Raw genomic sequence first — 20817 nt, forward strand, 5'->3', positions numbered from 1 at the left:
AGAGAGAATTCAAAAAGATCTTAACTAACTGGGACTGTGGGCAGCAACTAACAGAATGGTTTTTAACAGGATGAAATGTAAAGTCCTAGATCTGGGCAAGAAAAATGGAAAAAAAAAAAAAAAAAACAACAACAAAAAAAAGTGTGATGCAGCAGCAAAAAAGGCAAACACAATTCTGGGTTGCATTAACAGAAGCATAGAGTCTAGATCCCGAAGTAATTATCCCCCTCTACTCCCTTTGGTCAGACATCATCTGGAATACTGTGTCCAGTTCTGGGCACCACATCTTAAAAAAGACATTGAAAAACTGGAGCAAGTTCAGAGAAGAGTGACCAAGATGGTGAGCGGACTGCATGCAAACAATGTCCTATGAGGAACGGTTATAGGATTTGGAATGTTTAGCTTGTAAAAGAGGAGACTTAATAACGGTCTACAAATATCTGGAGGGATGTCGCACTGTAGAGGGATCAGCCTTATTTTCATTTGCACAAAGACTAGAAGCAGTGGGATGATACTGAATGGGAGGAGATACAGATTAGATATTAGAAAAAAAATAACCTTTTGTCAGTGAGGGTGACTAACGAATGTAACAGGCTGCTACCAGAGGTGGTGAGATCTCCTTCAGTGGAAGTCTTCAAACAGAGGCTGGACAGACATCTGTCTGAGATGGTTTAGTGAATCTGCATTGAGCAGGGGATTGGACCAGATGACCCTGGAGGTCCGCTCCAACTCTAACATTCTATGAATCCACGCCTCTGATGTGCACTGCATATGCCGGACAATGTGGGACCCTAGGCTGAAACGCCTCCTTTCCACATTTGAACAGAGGACTACTTTGTACTTTAACAGTTTTAATATGTAATCTTTAAAATAATGTGGTTTGTTGTTTTTATATCATTTTATCAGTGCAGAGAGAACCTATAAATATACATGTACATGAAGAGGAAGTGTCTTACCCTATTTCAGCACTATCTGATCCTACCTTGCTGCGGAGGTTGGCACCCTATAACCTTTGCAATGGCGCCCCCCGTTCACCGACTACTCGCGCTCCTCACCCTATAGTGACAAGCAAGCAAATACAGAATATAGGGTTTAGAAAGTGCAAATCTAAGGTAGAAAAATATATATCCGCAGCTCAGGTACACTTAATGTAGAAAAGTAGTAGCAGCTTTAGTTCAAAATAGCAGCAAAAGGTTCCCTTAGCGCATGCTAGCTTAATTCTGACTCCCAGTTATTTAGATTTCAAAGCTAAGCATAATGTTCATATCCGCTCAGATTGCACAATTTTCATGGTAAAAATAACCTAATCAATCCATTCCTAAACTTGATGCCTTTCTCCTTATGCAAGGTTCATCAGGAGTAGTAAATCGGGCAGTTTTATAAGAGGCTACTTATCTGTCTGTAATGACTGATCCAGATACACCTTGAAAGACCAGGCCACGTAATAGGGTGTTTTAAGGTCATTAGAGGAGGATTCCCCACACTTCCCATCGACATACTGATGCAGGAAGCCCTTCTACCTTAATCCCCTTCTTATATATATTCCGAGATACACTTGGCATGCGTCTTACCCAATCAATCCTGCGCCCTGATGTCAGGGAACATGTGATAGCAAGTTGCCGCGTGTCACAATGCGTTCTAAACAGCATGCACTTAGGGGAGACTATATTCAAAAAGCCTAATCTGCATATCATGGGGCGTTACACTTGCTACAAAACTTATACTTCTCTTGGTACCAGTGGAAAGCTTATTATAAACAATTATAGGATATAATGTAATTGTGTAAGATGGTAGCATCTCTTCAAAATATTCTAATCTATATAAATGTTCCTTTGTTCAAAATCTTAAGTCTCCGAAAGTTCTTCACCAATTGCTTTGAAATTTTGACACAACGTTGCATTCGAATACACGCATGTTTTTATATACCAGCTGTTGTACGTAAAAGCAACAGCGAGGGCAGTGTTACAAGCTCAATCCCCGGCTGATTCTCCTCCCCCCCCCCCCCCCCCTCATCTCATTCATAAACCCTTTTCCCTCTCCTTCATTCGCCCCAACCGCTGCCTGTGCTCTGCTCCTTTTACGTGTCCCCCGTGGGGGTTAGGGGGACGGGGAACGATGACTGTTTGTTCAAGGCCGAAAGACGCTGCTGCTCATCACCACCACTGCCTGAGAGGCGGCCGCAACAAGCGGGGGGGAGAGGGAGGTTTCACGGAGAGGCGCAGGCCGCAGCCTCCGCTCTGGGCACTGAGCTAGGCCCGAGCCTCGCAGTAATGGGCGGATAGTGAGCGAGTCCAAATCCCACTGCGCCACCGGCGGGAGCGGTGCTGTAATCTGGCCGGTACTAGCCCGGGACATGTCAAGCGGATCACCCCCACCCCTCCTCTGCCGCTGCGTGCCTTCATCTCTGCACCCCCTCCTGTCACATTCCCTCTGTACTAGGAAATTTGCATAGCTAGCAATCCCTGACATGACCAGCTCCATTGTGACACCTGACAGCAAGTACCGACCTCTTTAGTGACCTGTGCAGAGGACAGGCCTGCAGGGTCAGAGGGTACAGGCTGCCACCATGCCTGCCTGATGGGCTCAACTATCAACAGCGCCAGCATTGATCCTACTGATTTAGAGAGGTTATTTAATATATATATATATATATATATATATATATATATATATATATATATATATATATATATATATATATATATATATATATATATATATATATATATATATATATATATATATATATATATATATATATATATATATATATATATATATAGGTGGCAGTGTTCACACTGTGCAGTAACTGAGGCAGTGACCCAAGCAAGTCCAACAAACTGCTTTTATTTCAGCAACTCATGGGTTAACAAAGTCCTCCGACTCGCAGCCGGGTTAACAGAAATCCATACACAATGGTTGCCGTGGACAACGGCTGCTCAGAGCCTGACGGGTGCAGAGCCTTCCCAGGCGTGGGTTAAGCTGCTCACAGGCCTGCCAAGCTTTCCTGCTGTGCTCCTAGCAGGTCCCAACACTGAACAACACTAATCCTTCGTGCAGGGCTTTTAAAGGACCTGTGGCAAGAGCCACTGGAAAAAGCGGGTTGGAGGGAGGAGGCCGCCCCACAGCCTTCCTGTAGCCTCCTCCAAGAAATGAAGGCCCTGCCGGGTTTTACTTAATCTACCTTAGCTAGATAGCCTGACAAGGTCAATGCTCACCTTCATTCCTGCATTGCAGCCGCAGCTGTGTCTGTGGCTGCAATGCACTCCAATGGATTTAATAGGTCTCTGTACACATTCTGGGGGAGATATAACATCCCTCGTATACGATCCCAGTCACTGCCTCACTAAAATATATAAATATATATATATATATATATATATATATATATATATATATATATATATATTCTACAATGGAACAACGAAAAAATGTGGGTATACAACAAGCATTGTGAACTTTAAATATTTTAGAAACGTGTGCTTTCTCTTTTCTTTCTTTTACATTTAACCACACTGAGCCACAGCAACGCATGGCCGGGTACAGCTAGTATTTTTATAAATAGTATACCATAAACTTGGTGTAGCCATGCAGCTACTATGATATAGCATAAGCGTTATGTAAATATTCAAATACTTAATAAAGGATGCAGGCCAGGAGTACCATTCATAAATGCAGTCAGTTTTTGATATATAGGCTGTACTTGGCAATCACAATTTGCGCAGTGATTTATTCACTTTTGAACTTGGTTGGAAAAAAAAAAAAAAAAGACATAAAAATCTTGAACATATGTCATGCTTGTAAAAAGTGAGCACATAGGAGTGAATCGGCGTATGTGCCAAAACATGTAGGTAATTGACTGTCTAATGCTGACAAACTTTGCACCTTACTCATTCAGCATATCTTTTTCTGACTGACTAATCCTGGTTTAAACAAGCACTTGTCACCTTTTTGAGAAAGAAGTAGACTTATTTATTTTTTTTAACAATTTTTTTTTTTACAGGTGCCTGCAACAAGAGGTGTGTGAAAAAAAAAACACTGCAGTATTTATAAAAAAAAAAACTTCAGAATTAACATTTTGGATAAATGTTTGATCACAATAATGGTGTTTCCTTGTCCTCATTCCTATTCACTGTATGACCGTAGTTGTGAACAGTTTGAATCAGTAGAAATCAAGCATGCATGCTGCCTCGCCATTCACATTCCTCCTCTACACTCCACTTTGGTTAGTTCTCCAAGCATTTGGTACACAAGTTTCAGTGGCACAGGACCGCTCTACACTGGAGGCCAAGATAAGGATACTATCTGTGTGTGGTTTTAAAAATAAAAAAATAAAATAAAAATAAATATAGATAGATATCTATATATCTCCCAGTATTTATTGGGAGCTTTCTGGTTTTGCAGGTAGACACATGAAGCTATGACAAGAGGGTAATATTAATAATGCAACCCGATGTCAAAACACTGCTACATACTGGCTAAACATGTCTGCAATAAATTAGCCAGTTCCCAGACTCACAAAGGTGTCAACAGTATAACGGCAGATAGTGTTCTAAAACACAGATTTGGCTTTCATTTTTTTTTCTTAAGTTCACTCCTCCTACGCCTTTTCTTTAACCCCAGAAACTATTAGAGCTTTTTTTCATTTAGTTTAGCAGCATGTCAGCACCTGTTCCACTCACCGCATGATATGATTCATCATCGTGACGCACAGATGAATGTATGGGCACCCAGCCCTACAGCGTTATTTAGCAATATGACCAAACCGTCATACCTGTAGTGTTACCTGTTAAACTTGCCAGGTGACCGATTTCCTATTCTGCACGTTATGTTCTAATTTGAGAATAGACCTGCTTTCTGTACTCTTTTGTGAAATATATAATTATTCAACACTTGATTTTGTAGTTCTTGACATGAAAGAAAGTTGTTTGGCTGCTTGCTTCCCCCCACCAACCCCTAATAATCAGCCTGTTTTAAACATGCCACCAGTCACCTGACAAATGCACAAATCAGGACATGTGCTACCAGTGGTATTCGATCCAAACAGAAAGATTGTGTTTTAAACAGGTTAATAAATGACTGTCGATCTGCTTTCATTTATCCGATGAACAAGCTGTTTGCTAATTTGTTGGATAATTTGCAGCCTGTATAGACTGCCGGTAATCTGGAATCATTGTGTGTAAATTTTTTCCCCCTTTTTTTTTTTCCCCTTGTGTGAACCTCTTTTGTTTGGGACCTGTATGTCTTTCCCTATTTTAAACTTTTATCAGGTCGATCACAATAGGTGGTATCTCTTCTCCTTTTCCCCCATTAGCTTGTTTTGCCTGACCTGAACTACAGAAAACTTCAGCGACCTCATAATCAATGATTTATCACTACATCATGGTCCTACTGGATAATGATATCCATTTGTAATATTAAAAAGCACCACTTCAGCATGTTTGAGGTGTGTGGCTTTTTTTTTTCATTGAAGTGGCGACACTAATTTTATGTTCCCTGACCCTAGTATTATACTTACCAGTCTCTGTCTTCAGCTCTTCCCTGCTTTGGTTCCAATTTACCATCTTTTGCCCACAACTTTTGACAGACTGGAACTACATATATAATGGTTAAAAGGTCTCAAAATAAGTCCGAGAGTTTTGTTCTGTCTCTCAGACTTGTATTGAGAAGTGACTTCTGGATTGCCATGCAAACGCTAGCATGATCTGGAAGATCGCAACTTGCAGGCGACGACTGGAGTGACACCGATAACGGATGAAGATGGTGGCTGGTAAGTATATTACTAGGGGCAGGAAACTCTAGATTAGTGATGCCACTCTAGAGGTAAAACTTTCTTCTGCCTCGTAACCAGAATGTCACAGAATTTGCCACATAATGGGCAGGTGTTTTATGTACCTCCCTTTTATATCCTACACAACCAAAATGTGGGTTTTGGCTGTAAAGCATTTTCCTACTTTGCATTATATTCAAACTTTTTCCAAACAATATGAAAACTGTTATGTAGCATTGCAGCATGAACATTATCTGCTGTGTCTCCGCAGAAGTCGGACCCTCGCTTGCTGGCCAAGTTCTTCCATGTTGATGAGGAGGTGAGCACAATTGTACATGAATTACAATGCCTTGATGTGCGGAAGGATCCTCAGAACTACTTGGTTTTGCTCAGCCAGTTACACAATTGCCAGGTAAGTTGGGCACTCTGGATGGCTGGTTTTGTGATGCTTTGATAAAATGTGTACGGACTGTGAAATTGTGTGACAGTTCTGTCATATATCAATCCAACCAATATCTTATCTACTGGATACAGAGCAGACTTTCCCCTTAATGTGGCTCTCCAGCCATTAGTGGCTCTTATGTCAACTAGTGCAATCAAAAATGTCATAGCATTGCAAGAAATTAGGTTCAAATGCATCGTTGACAGGATAAAAGCCATATCACTAGACCACATTTAAGAAGATTTTCCACTTTTAGTCTCAAACATGTAGACTTAAACGGTATAAAATATAATCCAGTTTAAAAAAAACAAACAAAAAACTTGGTTTAATCATCGTCCTAAGAAACCAATATATCTCAAGCAACTTATTCACATACAATGCACACTCTCCCAGAATCAAAATGGACAGATGGGTAAGGCACCAAAAAAATAAGTTTCATCAGTGTATTATAAGACCTTTTTTTTTTTTTTCTCCATGGATCCATAGCTTTGCATTGGCAAGCAATATCTGCCAAATCTACATGTTTTTGTGCGGACTGGGTCTGAGGAAATGATTGAACATGTGACCTACTCCATAGACTATCATAGAGGTGCTTCTCACTAAATTAGAATATAATCAAAAAGTTAATTTATTTCAGTTCTTCAATACAAAAAGTGCAACTCGTATATTATATAGTCATTACAAACAGTGATTTATTTCTGTTAATGTTGATGATTATGGCTTACAGCCAATGAAAACACAAGTCATTATCTAAAAAAAACACCTGCAAAGGCTTCCGATGCATTTAAAAAGGCCCCTTAGTCTGTTTCAGTAGGCTCCACAATCATGGGCAAGACTGCTGACTTGACAGATGTCCAGAAGGCAGTCATTGACACACTCCACAAGGGGGGTAAGCCACAAAAGGTCATTGCTAAAGAAGCTGGCTGTTCACCGAGTGCTGTATCCAAGCATATTAATGGAAAGTTGAGTGGAAGGAAAAAGTGTGGTAGAAAAAGGTGCACAAGCAACTGGGATATGGCTGTGTGCACACGATGCGTTTTTTAAGCGTTTCCGCAGCGGCAAAAACGCTTAAACGCATGGTAGAAGGCCTGCCATGTTCCCCAATGATAATCTGCATGTGCTGTGCACATGCTGCAGAAATTTCCGCTGCGGATTATCATTGCGGAAAAAAACGCAGCACTACCAATTATTTTGCGGAAGTCGCCATTGACTTGCATTAGAACGCATGGATTACTCATCACTGCATATGTAGATGCGCATTCTATGCGTTTCAATGTGCGGATGGTACCCGGGTCTGGAGGAGAGGAGACTCTCCTCCGAACCTGGGTATCGTAGAAAACTGTTAAAGAAAAAAATATATATATACTTACCTTCTGATGGCCCCCGCTCTCCTTCTCTTCACTTGCCGGCAGTTCGCGATGGACTGAAGGACCTGCGCTGACGTCAGAGTCATGTGACGGGTCACGCGATGCTGACGTCGGCAGGTCCTTCAGTGTAACGCGATCTGCCGGCAGCCGGGACGGTGAAGCAAGACTGCGGGGGCCATCGGAAGGTAAGTATAGATGTATTTTTTGACATTCTCTCGTGTCACACTATATAAATCCATGCCGGCTGCATGGATTTATATAGTGTGACCAAGTTAACAAGCACTTTCCAAGTGATGCTAAAATCGCTTGGAAAGCGCTTGTCAACCCGCATGTGAACGCTTCCCTTCCGCTTGTCCCTGGCAGGAAAACGCATGTACGATCCGCATGCGTTTTTTCTGCCAGGGAGATGCAGAAACGCTCAGGAAAAAATCCTGAGCATTTCTGCATCGTGGGCACATAGCCTAACCGCAGCCTTGAAAGGATTGTTAAGAAAAGGCCATTCATAAATTGGCAATCTGGATTAATTCCTGTATGTGATCATACAAGTCATTAGGATATGTGGAAGGATTTAAAATGGCGATTAAAGTAAAACTAGATGGATATTTGTCCTATGTGACTTGACCATCTTTGTGTGCGTGCTTTTCTTTCTGACAACGCTTTTCCTGTATAAGCAATTGTTAGATGCATCATTTTCAATGACCTTTTGTGGGGCATGGCTGTTCACTATTGATCATGTATAGTGACAGCTGACTCGTTCTCGCAGCATCTGCTCATGCCACAATTGGACTTCATTTTGTGTAGAAGTTTTGATAAATGAAAAACTTGGTAAAACCAGAGGTTGTGGCTGCATAAGACTGCTGTTGTCTTCACAGCTCACCTAGACTTGTCAGTCATGACTGCTTTTTTTTATTTTATTTTTTTATGATTGACTTCTGGGTTACTTTTAACCTCTTTTAGTGCATAGTACTATCAGGCAATGGCATGGCCAATATGTCATATGGAGTCTTGTTTTTGCCTGCAGGAGCGCCTGCTTGCAATACTAGAGCAGATTCTGGAACAATGTGTACCCACAAAGAGGAGGCAGAGAGACTATCACCTCAAATTCCCTGATGACATTGTAAATAACACTATGACAACACATCTACTGTTTGCCGCTGAGGTAAGGTTGTGTTCTCTTTTAATAATCCTTATAGAACTATACTCAAAGATTATAACTATAAAATATTATTTTCAAGCTCTTGGTAGGAGGTACATATGTGGAAGTAGAGGAGGCAGATGGCATTTTACTTCGCCCCCTAGCCCAAGAGCTGCTACGGAGCCTGGAAGGTCTGAGAAGAGTCCTAAGAGAGCAAAGCCTTGAAGATCCTGGGATCTATCCAGAATCCACCCACAAGTCTATGCTACAGTATGACAACCTGTGTGCAGAGTTTGAGCTGAGGTGGGTATCTGCCAACACTGTGCTGTGGGGCTTTTATAATAAGCTCCTTTTATATGCTTGGCATTCTAAAAACAAATTTGTATGCGGCAACAATAGTTTTGTACCGTAGGCAGGTTCAAGGTATCATAAAGTAATTAAAACAGCTAGACAAACTGCGCAGGACACAAATAAACCTACCCTTTGACCAGTTACTAATGCACATGCATAGTTCAGTCTAACCTGATATTGAATGTGGGGGGAAAAAAGCCCTGCGGAAGTAAAAAGCACTAGAATGAGCCCAGAGAACTGCATTACGTCGTGATCAGGAATATACATGCTCTTGCTTATCTGTCTATTGGTAAAAATCCTATTCCTTTCCTCTTTCTTGTAGGTATATGTCACTGGTGGTCAGTGTAAAGTCTCCCAAAGAAATCTACGAGCAGCAGGAAGTCGCTGTACTATTCTGTGAGACCGTTTCCAGGTAAGCCAAGAAAATCTCCAAGACCCACCACACTCTGTAATCTAATTTTATTTGTTTCTTAAACATAGATTTAGATGGATGTATACGTTGAAATTTAGTCAGACTTAGCTGGACTTGCGGCACAAATGTTACGTACATTTTTTACCTATACATCGGCAGATGTACAAATGTTTAGATGTTCAGAAATGTCTTCATTTGTTCTACAACAAATCTGCAAAATTGCCTTTTCAGAGAGTCATGTGGCAAGGTCTTTTTAAAGGGGCAATATTGCCTCTTAGGATTGCTACTTCCAATAGGTGGCACTAAATTTCCTGTCCTGTTCCTCTCTGAAGAGGACATTTTGAATATTTAAAGAAGACCTGTCAGCAAGTTTAGACCCCAACCTAATGTCATCTTTGTAAAGTGTCTGCAATGTTGACTACGTCCATACATTTATTTTTTTTATAAAAAATCCATTTGTGAATCTTCATGCAGGGGGGCTTTCAGCGCTCCAGCTTCTCTCCCCTTTACCCCACTGGCCTCCTGTCAGTGACTGACTGGTCACTCTTATCTGTGTCCTGCTCTCCCGCTCGAGATCTCGCGCATGCGCCGCCCTGGGATTGACTGCGTTTGTACAGCTGCTATTCACAGAAGAGTGACCTGTTGGTCATTGACAGGATACCAGGGGCGAGAATGGCCGGACAACTTTAAGTGCGGGGCCAAGTCCCCTGCACTTGTGGCTCATTTGCATGAAACTTTGTAATGGGTTACTTGGATGCAACAGGAGACAGTGGTAATCAACCAACGCTATTTATTACTAACACAGAAGGAAAATCTATCAATCAATATGTGTGTGTATTTTAAAGACCTGTAGAATGTGTGTGTATATGTATACTGCTCAAAAAAATAAAGGGAACACTCAAATAGATCTGAGTGAAATATTCTCGTTTTAATGTGCTGACAACAAAATCACACAAAAATCATCAATGGAAATCAAATTTATTAACCAATGGAGGCCTGGATTTGGGGTCACCCCCCCCCCCCAAAAAAAAAAAAAAAAAAAAAAAATAGTGGAAAAACACATCACAGGCTGATCCAACTGTGATGTTATGTCCTTAAAATAAGTCAAAATGAGGCTCAGTATTGTGTGGCCTCCACGTGCCTGTATGAGCTCCCTACAATGCCTGGGCATGCTCCTGATGAGGCTGAGTATTGTGTGTGTGGCCTCCATGTGCCTGTATGACCTCCCTACAACGCCTGGGCATGCTCCTGATGAGGTTGCGGATGGTCTCCTGTGGGATCTCCTCCCAGATCTGGACTAAAGCATCCGCCAACTCCTGGACAGTCTGTGGTGCAACGTGACGTTGGTGGATGGCGCGAGACATGTCCCAGATGTGCTCAATCGGATTCAGGTCTGGGGAACGGGCGGGCCAGTCCATAGCTTCAATGCCTTCATCTTGCAGGAACTGCTGACACTCCAGCCACATGAGGTCTGGCATTGTCCTGCATTAGGAGGAACCCAGGGCCAACCGCACCAGCATATGGTCTCACAAGGGGTCTGAGGATCTCATCTCAGTACCTAATGGCAGTTAGGCTACTTCTGGCGAGCACATGGAGGGCTGTGCGGCCGTCCAAAGAAATGCCACCCCACACCATTACTGACCCACTGCCAAACCGGTCGTGCTGAAGGATGTTGCAGGCAGCAGATCGTTCTCCACGGCATCTCCAGACTCTCATGTCTGTCAGTCACATGTGCTCAGTGTGAACCTGCTTTCATCTGTGAAGAGCACAGGGCGCCAGTGGCGACTTTGCCAATCCTGGTTTTCTGTGGCAAATGCAAAGCGTCCTGCATGATGTTGGGCTGTGAGCACAACCCCCATCTGTGGACGTCGGGCCCTCATACCACCCTCATGGAGTCGGTTTCTAACAGTTTGTGCAGACACATGCACATTTGTGGCCTGCTGGAGGTCATTTTGCAGGGCTCTGGCAGTGCTTCTCCTGTTCCTCCTTGCACAAAGGCAGAGGTAGCGGTCCTGCTGCTGGGTTGTTGCCCTCCTACGGCCCCCTCCACGTCTCCTGGTGTACTGGCCTGTCTCCTGGTAGCGCCTCCAGCCTCTGGACACTACATTGACTGACAGACACAGAAAACCTTCTTGCCACAGGTCACATTGATGTGCCATCCTGGATGAGCTGCACTAACTGAGCAACTTCTGTGGGTTGTAGAGTCCGTCTCATGCTACCACCAGTGTGAAAGCACAACCAACATTCAAAAGTGACCAAAACATCAGCCAGAAAGCATTGGTACTGAGATGTGGTCTGTGGTCCCCCACCTGCAGAACCACTCCTTTATTGAGTGTGTCTTGAGAATTGCCAATAATTTCCATCTATTGTCTATTCCATTTGCACAACAGCATGTGAAATTGATTGTCAATCAGTGTTGTTTCCTAAGTGGACCGTTTGATTTCACAGAAGTTTGATTCACTTGGAGTTATATTCTGTTTAAGTGTTCCCTTTATTTTTTTGAGCAGTGTGTGTATCTCTAATCTCCCTTGAAATTGTTCCAGAAATTGAAGTATTTCTCCCAGAAAATTATTGTAATTACTCAGGGTTCGTTATACACATGTTTTTTTCTTTTGTGTGTATTTGAGGAAAAGAGGCTAATTGGACATAATTTCACACACAACCCCAAAAATGGGCCAGACAAAATTGTTGGCACCCTCAACTTAATATTTTGGTTCCACACCCTTTGGAATAAATAACTGCAATCAATCGCTTCCTATAACCATCAACAAGCTTCTTACGTCTCAACTGGAATTTTGGACCACTCTTCTTTTGCAAGCTTATCCAGGTCTCTGATAATTAAAGGGTGCCTTCTCCCAACAGCAATTGTAAGATCTCTCCACAGGTGTTCATTGGGATTTAAATCCAGACTCTCCAGCGCTTTGTTTACATCCATTTCTGGTTACTTCTTGAAGTATGTTTGGGGTCATTGTCCTGCTGGAAGACCCATGACCTAGGACGCAAACCCAGCTTTCTGACATTGACATTGCGACCCAAAATCCTTTTGGTAATCTTCAGATTTCATGATGCCTTGCATACAGTCAAGGCACCCAGTGCCAGAGGCAGTAAAACATCTTTGAACCTAAACCATATTTGACTGTAGGTACGGTGTTCTGTTCTTTGTAGGCCTCATTCCATTTTCAGTAAACAGTAGAACAATGTGCTTTACCAAAAAGCTCTCTTGGTCTCCTCTGTCCACAAGACTTTCGCAGAAGGTTTTTGGCGTACTCTTGTACATTCTGGCAGACTGCAGTTTTTAGCTTTATATCTGTCAGCAGTGGGGTCCTTCTGGGTCTCCTGCCATAACGTTTCATTTAATTCAAATGTTGACTGACAGTTTGTGCTGGCACTGATGCACCCTGAGCCTGCAGGACAGAATTTCTTTCCAACTTGAATGGGGGGCTCCTTATCCACCATCCGGGACTATCCTGCGTTGAAACCTGTCATCAATATTTTTTTTTTCTCAGCCGTCCACATCCAGTGAGATTAGCTACAGTGCCATGGGTTGTAAACTTCTTGATTATGTTGTGGACAAAGGGACGTCAAGATGTCTGCAGTTGGACTTGTAATCTTGAGATTGTTGACATTGTTCAACAATTTTATTGGTTCTCTTCTTTCTGTTCTCCATACTTAAGGTGGCACACACAATGCAAAAATTGAGTCAACTTCTCCCCCTTTTTATCTGGTTTCAGGTGCGATTTTTCATATTGCCAACACCTGTTACTTGCCACAGGTGAGTTTGAACTAGCATCACATGCTTGAAACAAAGTTGTTTACCAACAATTTTAGAAAGGTGGCAACAATTTTGTCTGACACATTTTTGGCGTTTTGTGTGAATTGATGTCCAACTTGGTTTTTTTTTTTTTTTTTGTGGTGTTCCAATACACACAGGTAATAAACGTGAATAACAAATAATTCACTTTTTGGAACAATTTCAAGGGTGCCAACACTTTCGGTCATGAGTGTGTGTGTGTGTATGTATGTATAGACACATGCATGTTTTTCTCAATATCTGACATGAAATCAGAATAAACCTTTCCCATTTTAGGTCAATTAGGATTACCATAATTTTTAAATATTTGCCAGAATGAGAGAGAGAATGTTTTAAGGCATTTTTATTAATTAGGGTGCTTTCACATTGTGTTCTGTGTCCGCATCGGGGCATACGTCCTAAAATTCCCCCCAAAACAGGGTCTGGACGTATGCTGTGATGGGGGCCATAGACCACAATGGTGACGGCAGAGCGAACGTGCGCTCTGCCGTGCACTTTTTTTCTCGGGAGTGTACGCCCACAGGAGGCAGACACTCGGGTGTTTAGGATGTATGCCCCGAGGAGGACACAGAATGCAATGTGAAAGCACCCTTACTGCAAAGTCAAAAGTTTACATACATTTCATTAGTATTTAGTACCATTGCCCTTAAACTGAATCACTTGGGTCAAACGTTTGGGATATCCTTCCACAAGCTTCTCACAATAGTTGGTCGGAATTTGGGCCCATTCCTCCTGACAAAACTGGTGTAACTGATCCAGGTTTGTAGGTCGCCTTGCTCGCACCTGCCTTTTCAGATTTGCCCATACATTTTCAATAGGATTGAGATCAGGGCTTTGTGATGTCCACTCCAAAACATTGACTTTGTTATCCTTAAGCCACTTTGTTACCATTTTGGCAGTATGCTTCGGGTTATTGTCCATTTAGAAGACCCATTTCCACCCAAGCTTTAAATTCCTGGCTGATGTCTTGAGATGTTGCTTTAGTATTGCCACATAATCATGTTTTCTCATGATGCCACCTATTTTGTGAAGTGCACCAGTCCCTCATGCAGCAAAACAACCCCACAACATGATCCTGCTACCCCCGTGTTCCACAGTTAGGATGATGTTCTTAGGCTATGTGCCCACGTTGCATTTATGAAGCAGAAAATTTCTGCTGCATAAATGCAAGTCCTCTCCCGGAAAAACGCATGCGGAATTCCGCACGCGTTTATCGCGCATTTTTTGCGCGTTTATCACGCGTTTTCCACATGCGGAATTGCCTTGCGTTTTTTATGCATTGGACAAAGGCAATTCCGCTTGCGGAAACGCAAAATTAAATGACATGCTGCGGATTTTTGAACGCGGCATAAACGCTGCGGAAAAATCCGCAGCATGTGCATAGAACTTGCGGAATTCCATTGGGGACCATGGGGTGCGGATATACATGCGTTTTTCAAGCGTTTACGCTGCGGAAATTCCGCAGCATATACGCTTGAAAAATGCTACGTGGGCACACAGCCTTAGTCTTCCAAGCTCCTCCCTTTTTCCTCCAAACGTAATGATGGTCATTATACCCAAAAAGTTTAATTTTAGTTTCATCAGACCACAGGACATGTCTCCAAAAATGAAAATATTTGTTCCTGTGTGCATTTGCAAACATTAAACTTTTTATACTTCTTTTGGAGTAATGATTTCTTCCTGGCAGAGTGGCCTTCAGCCCATGTTGATACAGTACTTATTTCACTGTGGTTATTGACACAATCTTACCAGCTTCCGCCATCCTCTTCACAAGGCCTTTTGCTTTTGTCCTTGGGTTGTTATGCACGTCGGACCAACGCACGTTAACCTCTGGGACACAGAACCCGTCTCCTTCCTGAGAGGTATGGTGGCTGGACATTCCCATCTTGCTTGTACTTGCATATAATTATTTGTACAGATGAACGAGGCACCTTCAGGCATCTTGAAATTGTACTCAAGGATGAGCCAGACTTGTGCAAGTCCACAATTCTCTTCCTGATGTCTTGGGCTGATTTCTTTAGACTTTCCCATGATGCTACACAGAGAAGCCGTGTTTCAGGAGTACATTAAAATACATCCACAGGTGTGTGTGTCTCTAACTCAGATGTTGCTATAAAACCTACCAGAAGTTTCCAAACACATGACATGATCATATGGGCAGTCCAGAATTGTTTAAAGGCATAGTAATCTTAGTGTATGTAAACTTTTGACTTTGCTGTAAGTAATAAAAATGCCTTAAAACATTCTCTTTATCTCATTATTCCAGCATTTGACAAATATTAAAAATTATGGTAATCCTAATTGACCTAATATGGGAAAGGTTTATTACGATTTCATGTCAGATATTGAGAAAAACATGCATATGTCTTTTTCTATAGTGTATGTAAACTTCTGGTTTTATCTATGTATGTATGTATGTATGTATGTATGTATGTATGTATGTATATTAATAAAAAAAAAAAAATATAATATATTTTCTCCTATAGCTACTCCGCTCGTTACACTGGCCCTAACGGTATTTTCCGCTAGGCAGCAAGTCCTAGATAAGTGAGTCACTTGCTACAGTGTGCTTGTCACGCTATCCGTATGTGTACTCTGAAGCCCTCCCCCTCCAATGTCAGATCCTGTACCGTACGTCTACGCTGGAGATAACTGTTCAATTTATTCAAGTCACTCAGGTAGTTCCATTACGGGGTGACCATGAGCTCATTACACTGTTCACGTGTCCTCGCCTTCTCACATCCTGGCGCCAACTGAACTGTGCTTTGCTACCCCGGCCTTTTATATTTGGCAACTGCGCCACATGTCACCTGACCCGGTGTCCCCTTCAATTTCTTCCCTCAAGTGAACACGTTCTGTCCTTCAGTTCCTGTCCATCCAATTCACCCACAGATTGTGGTATTTACTTGCAGGTGCTGTGTAATGTTGACTGAATGCATCTTCTAGTCGTCGCCCCCTTACAACTCCACCAATGGATTTCTATAACTGTTACTGTTTACTGTTGCTTATATCATAACTTTTTTTTTTTTTTTTACAGAGCTCTACAAAGAGGATATCTAACACAGGAAATGATTGATGACTGTGAGCCAGAGTTGATGATCTCCATTCCTCGCTTAGCAATTATCAGGTCAGATAAGATTCCAGACTGGCAGAGATTTAGCAGTTTACCATGCTTCTGCCTACTGTTGGTTCTCCTTTGCTATTCCGGTATGCTAAAGAATAACACACTGGATCTTCAGACAAATTTGTGTTTTGTCCTCAAAAATTATGTATAAACCAGGCTCAACTATTATACGTGGGTGCCAGGAACATAACGTGATCAACAGTCTATAATAAAGTTCCGGCACTCAAAAAATGATATCGAGAGTCAATAATATAACTTTCAGAGAGATCCTTTAAGTGGTAGATTTCTATCTCATGTAAGTGTCTGTATCACCTGTTATACAGCCACAGTCACCTGTGCCAGAGGCATTTGGACACATAGAGGTATGTACCTGATCCTGACTTTATGCAATTAGATAGAACTAAAATAAACTACCATTGAAGATTTATTCTAATTCTCTAGACTGGCAGTATACTCTCCAGTAATCCCTGGTGGCAACACCTGATATTTCGGCCTCTGATGACATACCTCATACCTTTTATTTCTAGGTGGGTATGCTTTTATTCACTTAATTTTGACATTTGGATATTTTCTCATATGAGAAAAATCTTTTTCTATCAGCAGCATTAACAGTTTAGTGCCTGGATATCCTATACCATTCTCTGAGGGTTCTTCACTTACATGAGATAGAAATCTACCACTTAGGTATTTTACATATTCATGTTATATTGGTCTTATTCATTTACTCTCTCTTGGGTTTATTATTCTTGGTGTTCTATTGTGCATATGTGTCCCATGGGCCTAAATATGTTACGTCTGAAGGTGTCGTCCAACACGGTTATTCGGTCCTATGGGATATAATTGTATCTGCATCTCTTCTTTATTTCTTTGTTGTTGCTATTACTATTAAAGGTGGTGATTATTATGATACAAGTCATATTTTTTGATTCTTCTAATATTATACCATATTTCTGTCTAATATTGATATCATACTTGTTTGTGTTTAATTTTATGATCTTGCATTAGTTGCTCTGAAGCCCCTGATGAAAACCCCGGTGGGGTTGAAACGTTGGGCAATTGGGCAATCATTTATAGAAGAATCTAAATCATTTATTGAAGAATCAATTAAAGGATCTCTCTGAAAGTTATATTATTGACTCTCTATAATTTTTTGAGTGCCGAAACTTTATTATAGAAATTTGTGTTTTGATCTGCAAAGAATTCAGAGTAAAAAATGGAATCTGGTGATATCTTTAGGACCTAAAAACCTTTTTCTAAAGCTTTAGAACTGCCTTGGCTCTACTCAGTGTGCAGAGTTTTTGAGAATGGCTTATACCCTAATTCAGCCAGACATCTGCATACTTGTACACAGAACAAATTGGGATCTCCTTCACGTTCTGCTGAGAAGTCACCATGAAAACTGACCATTGCTGCAGATTGGAAGTCTGCAGCATGTGAAATTTTACTGAGAATGTCCCTATTTGTCAACAAAAATTCACTGCGGATATGGTGCATGGGACGCTCCACCACCAACATGAACGCGAGTATGCATTTCTAATGTATAGTCGCCATGCCTAATGTTCTCTACCCAGTTGCTGCCTCTGACAGATCAGCTTGTCCCTGAAAATGTTCGCTGCAGAGGCATATGGGAACTTCTGTGGAAAGTCTGAACTAACGTGTGTGTAGGGGTGGGTGGGTGGGGGGGGGGGGTTCTCTCCTTCCGGTGAGCATTTGGAGGGTTGGAGAATCTTTTGTGGAACAAGAGTACATTAGAGTTTTGTATAAATATTCAGGAAGATATTAGGGTAATCTTTTGACCATCTCAAGCATCCAGAACATACACAAAATAATCTATCTACATCTGTATCTCTATATTTTATTTTTTTTTACCTATATAATTGGATATTTTTGTAAAAATATAATCTTTTACAGTGGTCTTCTTATATTTCCTGATGGACCATTGAACTTGGAGAAACAGCCAGAGGATATGTGTGAACTTTTCAGTCCATTTTATGGCCTTCTGAAGAAAATCAGGTCAGTGAAAATCAGAACTTGTGTTTAATCTCCTGTCTGCACAGTCTTGCAGTTGCTTTTTATGTTTGTTCCCGGTGTATAAAACATTGAACTTGCTTCCAAAGGAATAACTGACATTATCATTTTAATATTTTGCTTTCCAAATGTAGCAAATCTATATCTTTTCTGGCCACTAGAGTGCCATATTCCTGAGATAGATAGACAGACATCATAATCCTTAACAGCAGATAACTGTCAGATAAAAGATTCTAACTCAAAAATGGATATAAAAACATATTTTATTAATAACCTAAAAAGACAGGGCAAAGAAAGCCTCCAAAGAAGGGGAGAACACAGCACGATACACATATAGAAACTATATACGATATGAATGAGGGTACTCTGTTGCATGTTCAGCCGGAAGAGGGAAAAAAAAAATGAATGTGTGTACCTATGGAGTCCAGAAAAGCACTGTAGTAAGTTGGACTGATGTTAATAATTGAAGTGCCTCATACAAAACGGACCATTACTCAAAAAATCCATCTCCAGGCTGAGAAGACCTCAAATACAGAGTTAATGGATGAAAGCAGGCTATCCGAAGGGTAAAGTGCTAATGCAGAATTGGTGACTTGTTTCTATTATACTTTTTCTCTGATTGTTCCTCACCTGGTTTTGGCTCCCACTCCTGAGAAAAAATACTGAGTGGGGCTGTGGCCGTTGTTCACTACCCTGTTAAAATCTTTGGCAAGCTCTGCAGGGTGCCAATCTTAATAGTGTGTGGTCTATACACTGTCAAGATTCTTCTCTGCTTGCCAGTTCCAGCAATCATCAAATGACTCTAAATATGCTATTAGACGGCACGTGACCGCAACCATGCAAGGGTCTCCTCCACAATTTGCAATGTTCTATTGATAGGCTTTGCTCAGACTCTGGATGTATGACTGCAAGTATGCAAATTGAATATACACCATTACGGTTTGGCATGCTGCAGTGCGTGCTGAAGATTTCATCAGCAGTGAACAACTCCATTAACACTTGCTGTGTAGGAGATTTTTTTTTTTTTGCCAGATAATCTTTGCCCAGTGATTTATGGCATAAATGTGTTCTATTGGTAGTCAGGCTGATCTTAAAAGTATTCTGAAATAACTATTTTCTATCAGGGAACTACTCTGCATTCTGACAGAAGATGAACTATTATCCCTTGAGAGAGCATTGAGCTCTTCCTCTGAAGATCCCGCCAAGTGCCTGTCCTCTACTGTGCCAACTACAACTGAATTAAGTTCTTCGGACTACAGTGACCAATCTGTGAATACAAAGCTCTCATCTACTAGTGAACAGACTTTCCAAAATGTGTCATGGACAAACTTTCCACGTGGCAACATTGGTGCATGTAATGGTACAGTTCCCAGGGCATACTATCCATGTGGTCAGCAAGGTATTGTGGCAGTAGACTCCGAATACATAAGAAGCCAAGATGTCAAACTGCAAAATGGTACAAGAAGACCTGCAGAAATTCTCCGTAATGTGCAAGTCCGATGTTCTGTTAGGTAAGAGTACATAAACAACCCTTTCTAGGCTTTGACTAAAGGCTTTACTGATCAAGTGCCATTTGTATTAAATATCTCCTCTATAGAGCATACATTTATTGGTGGACCAGTAGCATTGCGATTGCATGGTAGTACCACATTTCGTATAATTGTGTGAATGTATATTACTTGCACGATTCGCAGTCTTCTCTTCAACTGCATTGAGTATGGCTGTTGCACACTAGATCGGACTGCTGGAGAAGCAGATAATGGCTGATTGGTGAGGATGACACTATTCAATATCTTAAAGGGGGATGTCCAGAACGAAGTCCTTCTGCGATCTGATCTGGAGCTAGTGTATTGTGACAGATGCAAACTGCTGTAATCTTCCAGTTTTCGCTGACCAGTAAGCCTCGTAATACGAAGAAAAAATCCAAGTGTCGGCAACTAAATGAATTACAAAAAGCTTTATTTCAAAACCTAGAATTAGAATTCATGGTGGTAGTTAAGATAATGCTCAGACGCGTTTCAGGCATGAACTGCCCTTGGTCACGGAGTATAGCAAGCAAAACCATGACAAAATATTTAAAACAAGTGCTGACCTATCATGAAACAGCAGAAACGACACCGGTGTGCAATAATTACAGTAACGAGAGTATAACAGACACCAGGGGATACACAGCATTGTCATATTTGACCCTTCATAATACAGCAATAATATTAAGCAACAGATTATTGGTGCTAATATATCAACATTGTGCCATTTCTAAAAATCACAATTCAACAAAAAGTATCACACAGAAAATGATTAGATACATGGCTCAGCGGGCAGTACCATACAAGGGGATGAAGTACACAACTCGGCTGAGCGTACCACATGGGAAAGG

General features: G+C 41.5%; 1 protein-coding gene across 1 annotated transcript in view; it reads left to right on the plus strand.

Annotated features, from left to right (window-relative positions):
- Positions 1 to 20817, plus strand: part of LOC141165524 (lateral signaling target protein 2 homolog) — a 42299-nt gene that overhangs the window by 14036 nt on the left and 7446 nt on the right. Inside the window, exons 2-8 of the mRNA XM_073651184.1 lie at positions 6042 to 6182; positions 8601 to 8738; positions 8815 to 9017; positions 9388 to 9477; positions 16326 to 16415; positions 18324 to 18425; positions 19565 to 19951. Coding sequence (XP_073507285.1) covers positions 6042 to 6182; positions 8601 to 8738; positions 8815 to 9017; positions 9388 to 9477; positions 16326 to 16415; positions 18324 to 18425; positions 19565 to 19951 — 1151 coding nt within the window. The remainder of the gene's footprint in view (positions 1 to 6041; positions 6183 to 8600; positions 8739 to 8814; positions 9018 to 9387; positions 9478 to 16325; positions 16416 to 18323; positions 18426 to 19564; positions 19952 to 20817) is intronic.

Source organism: Phyllobates terribilis, unplaced genomic scaffold (genome assembly GCF_046119375.1).
Source record: "Phyllobates terribilis strain yellow unplaced genomic scaffold, ASM4611937v1 Scaffold_11__3_contigs__length_659146591, whole genome shotgun sequence".
In the NCBI taxonomy this organism is placed as follows: Eukaryota; Metazoa; Chordata; class Amphibia; order Anura; family Dendrobatidae; genus Phyllobates; species Phyllobates terribilis.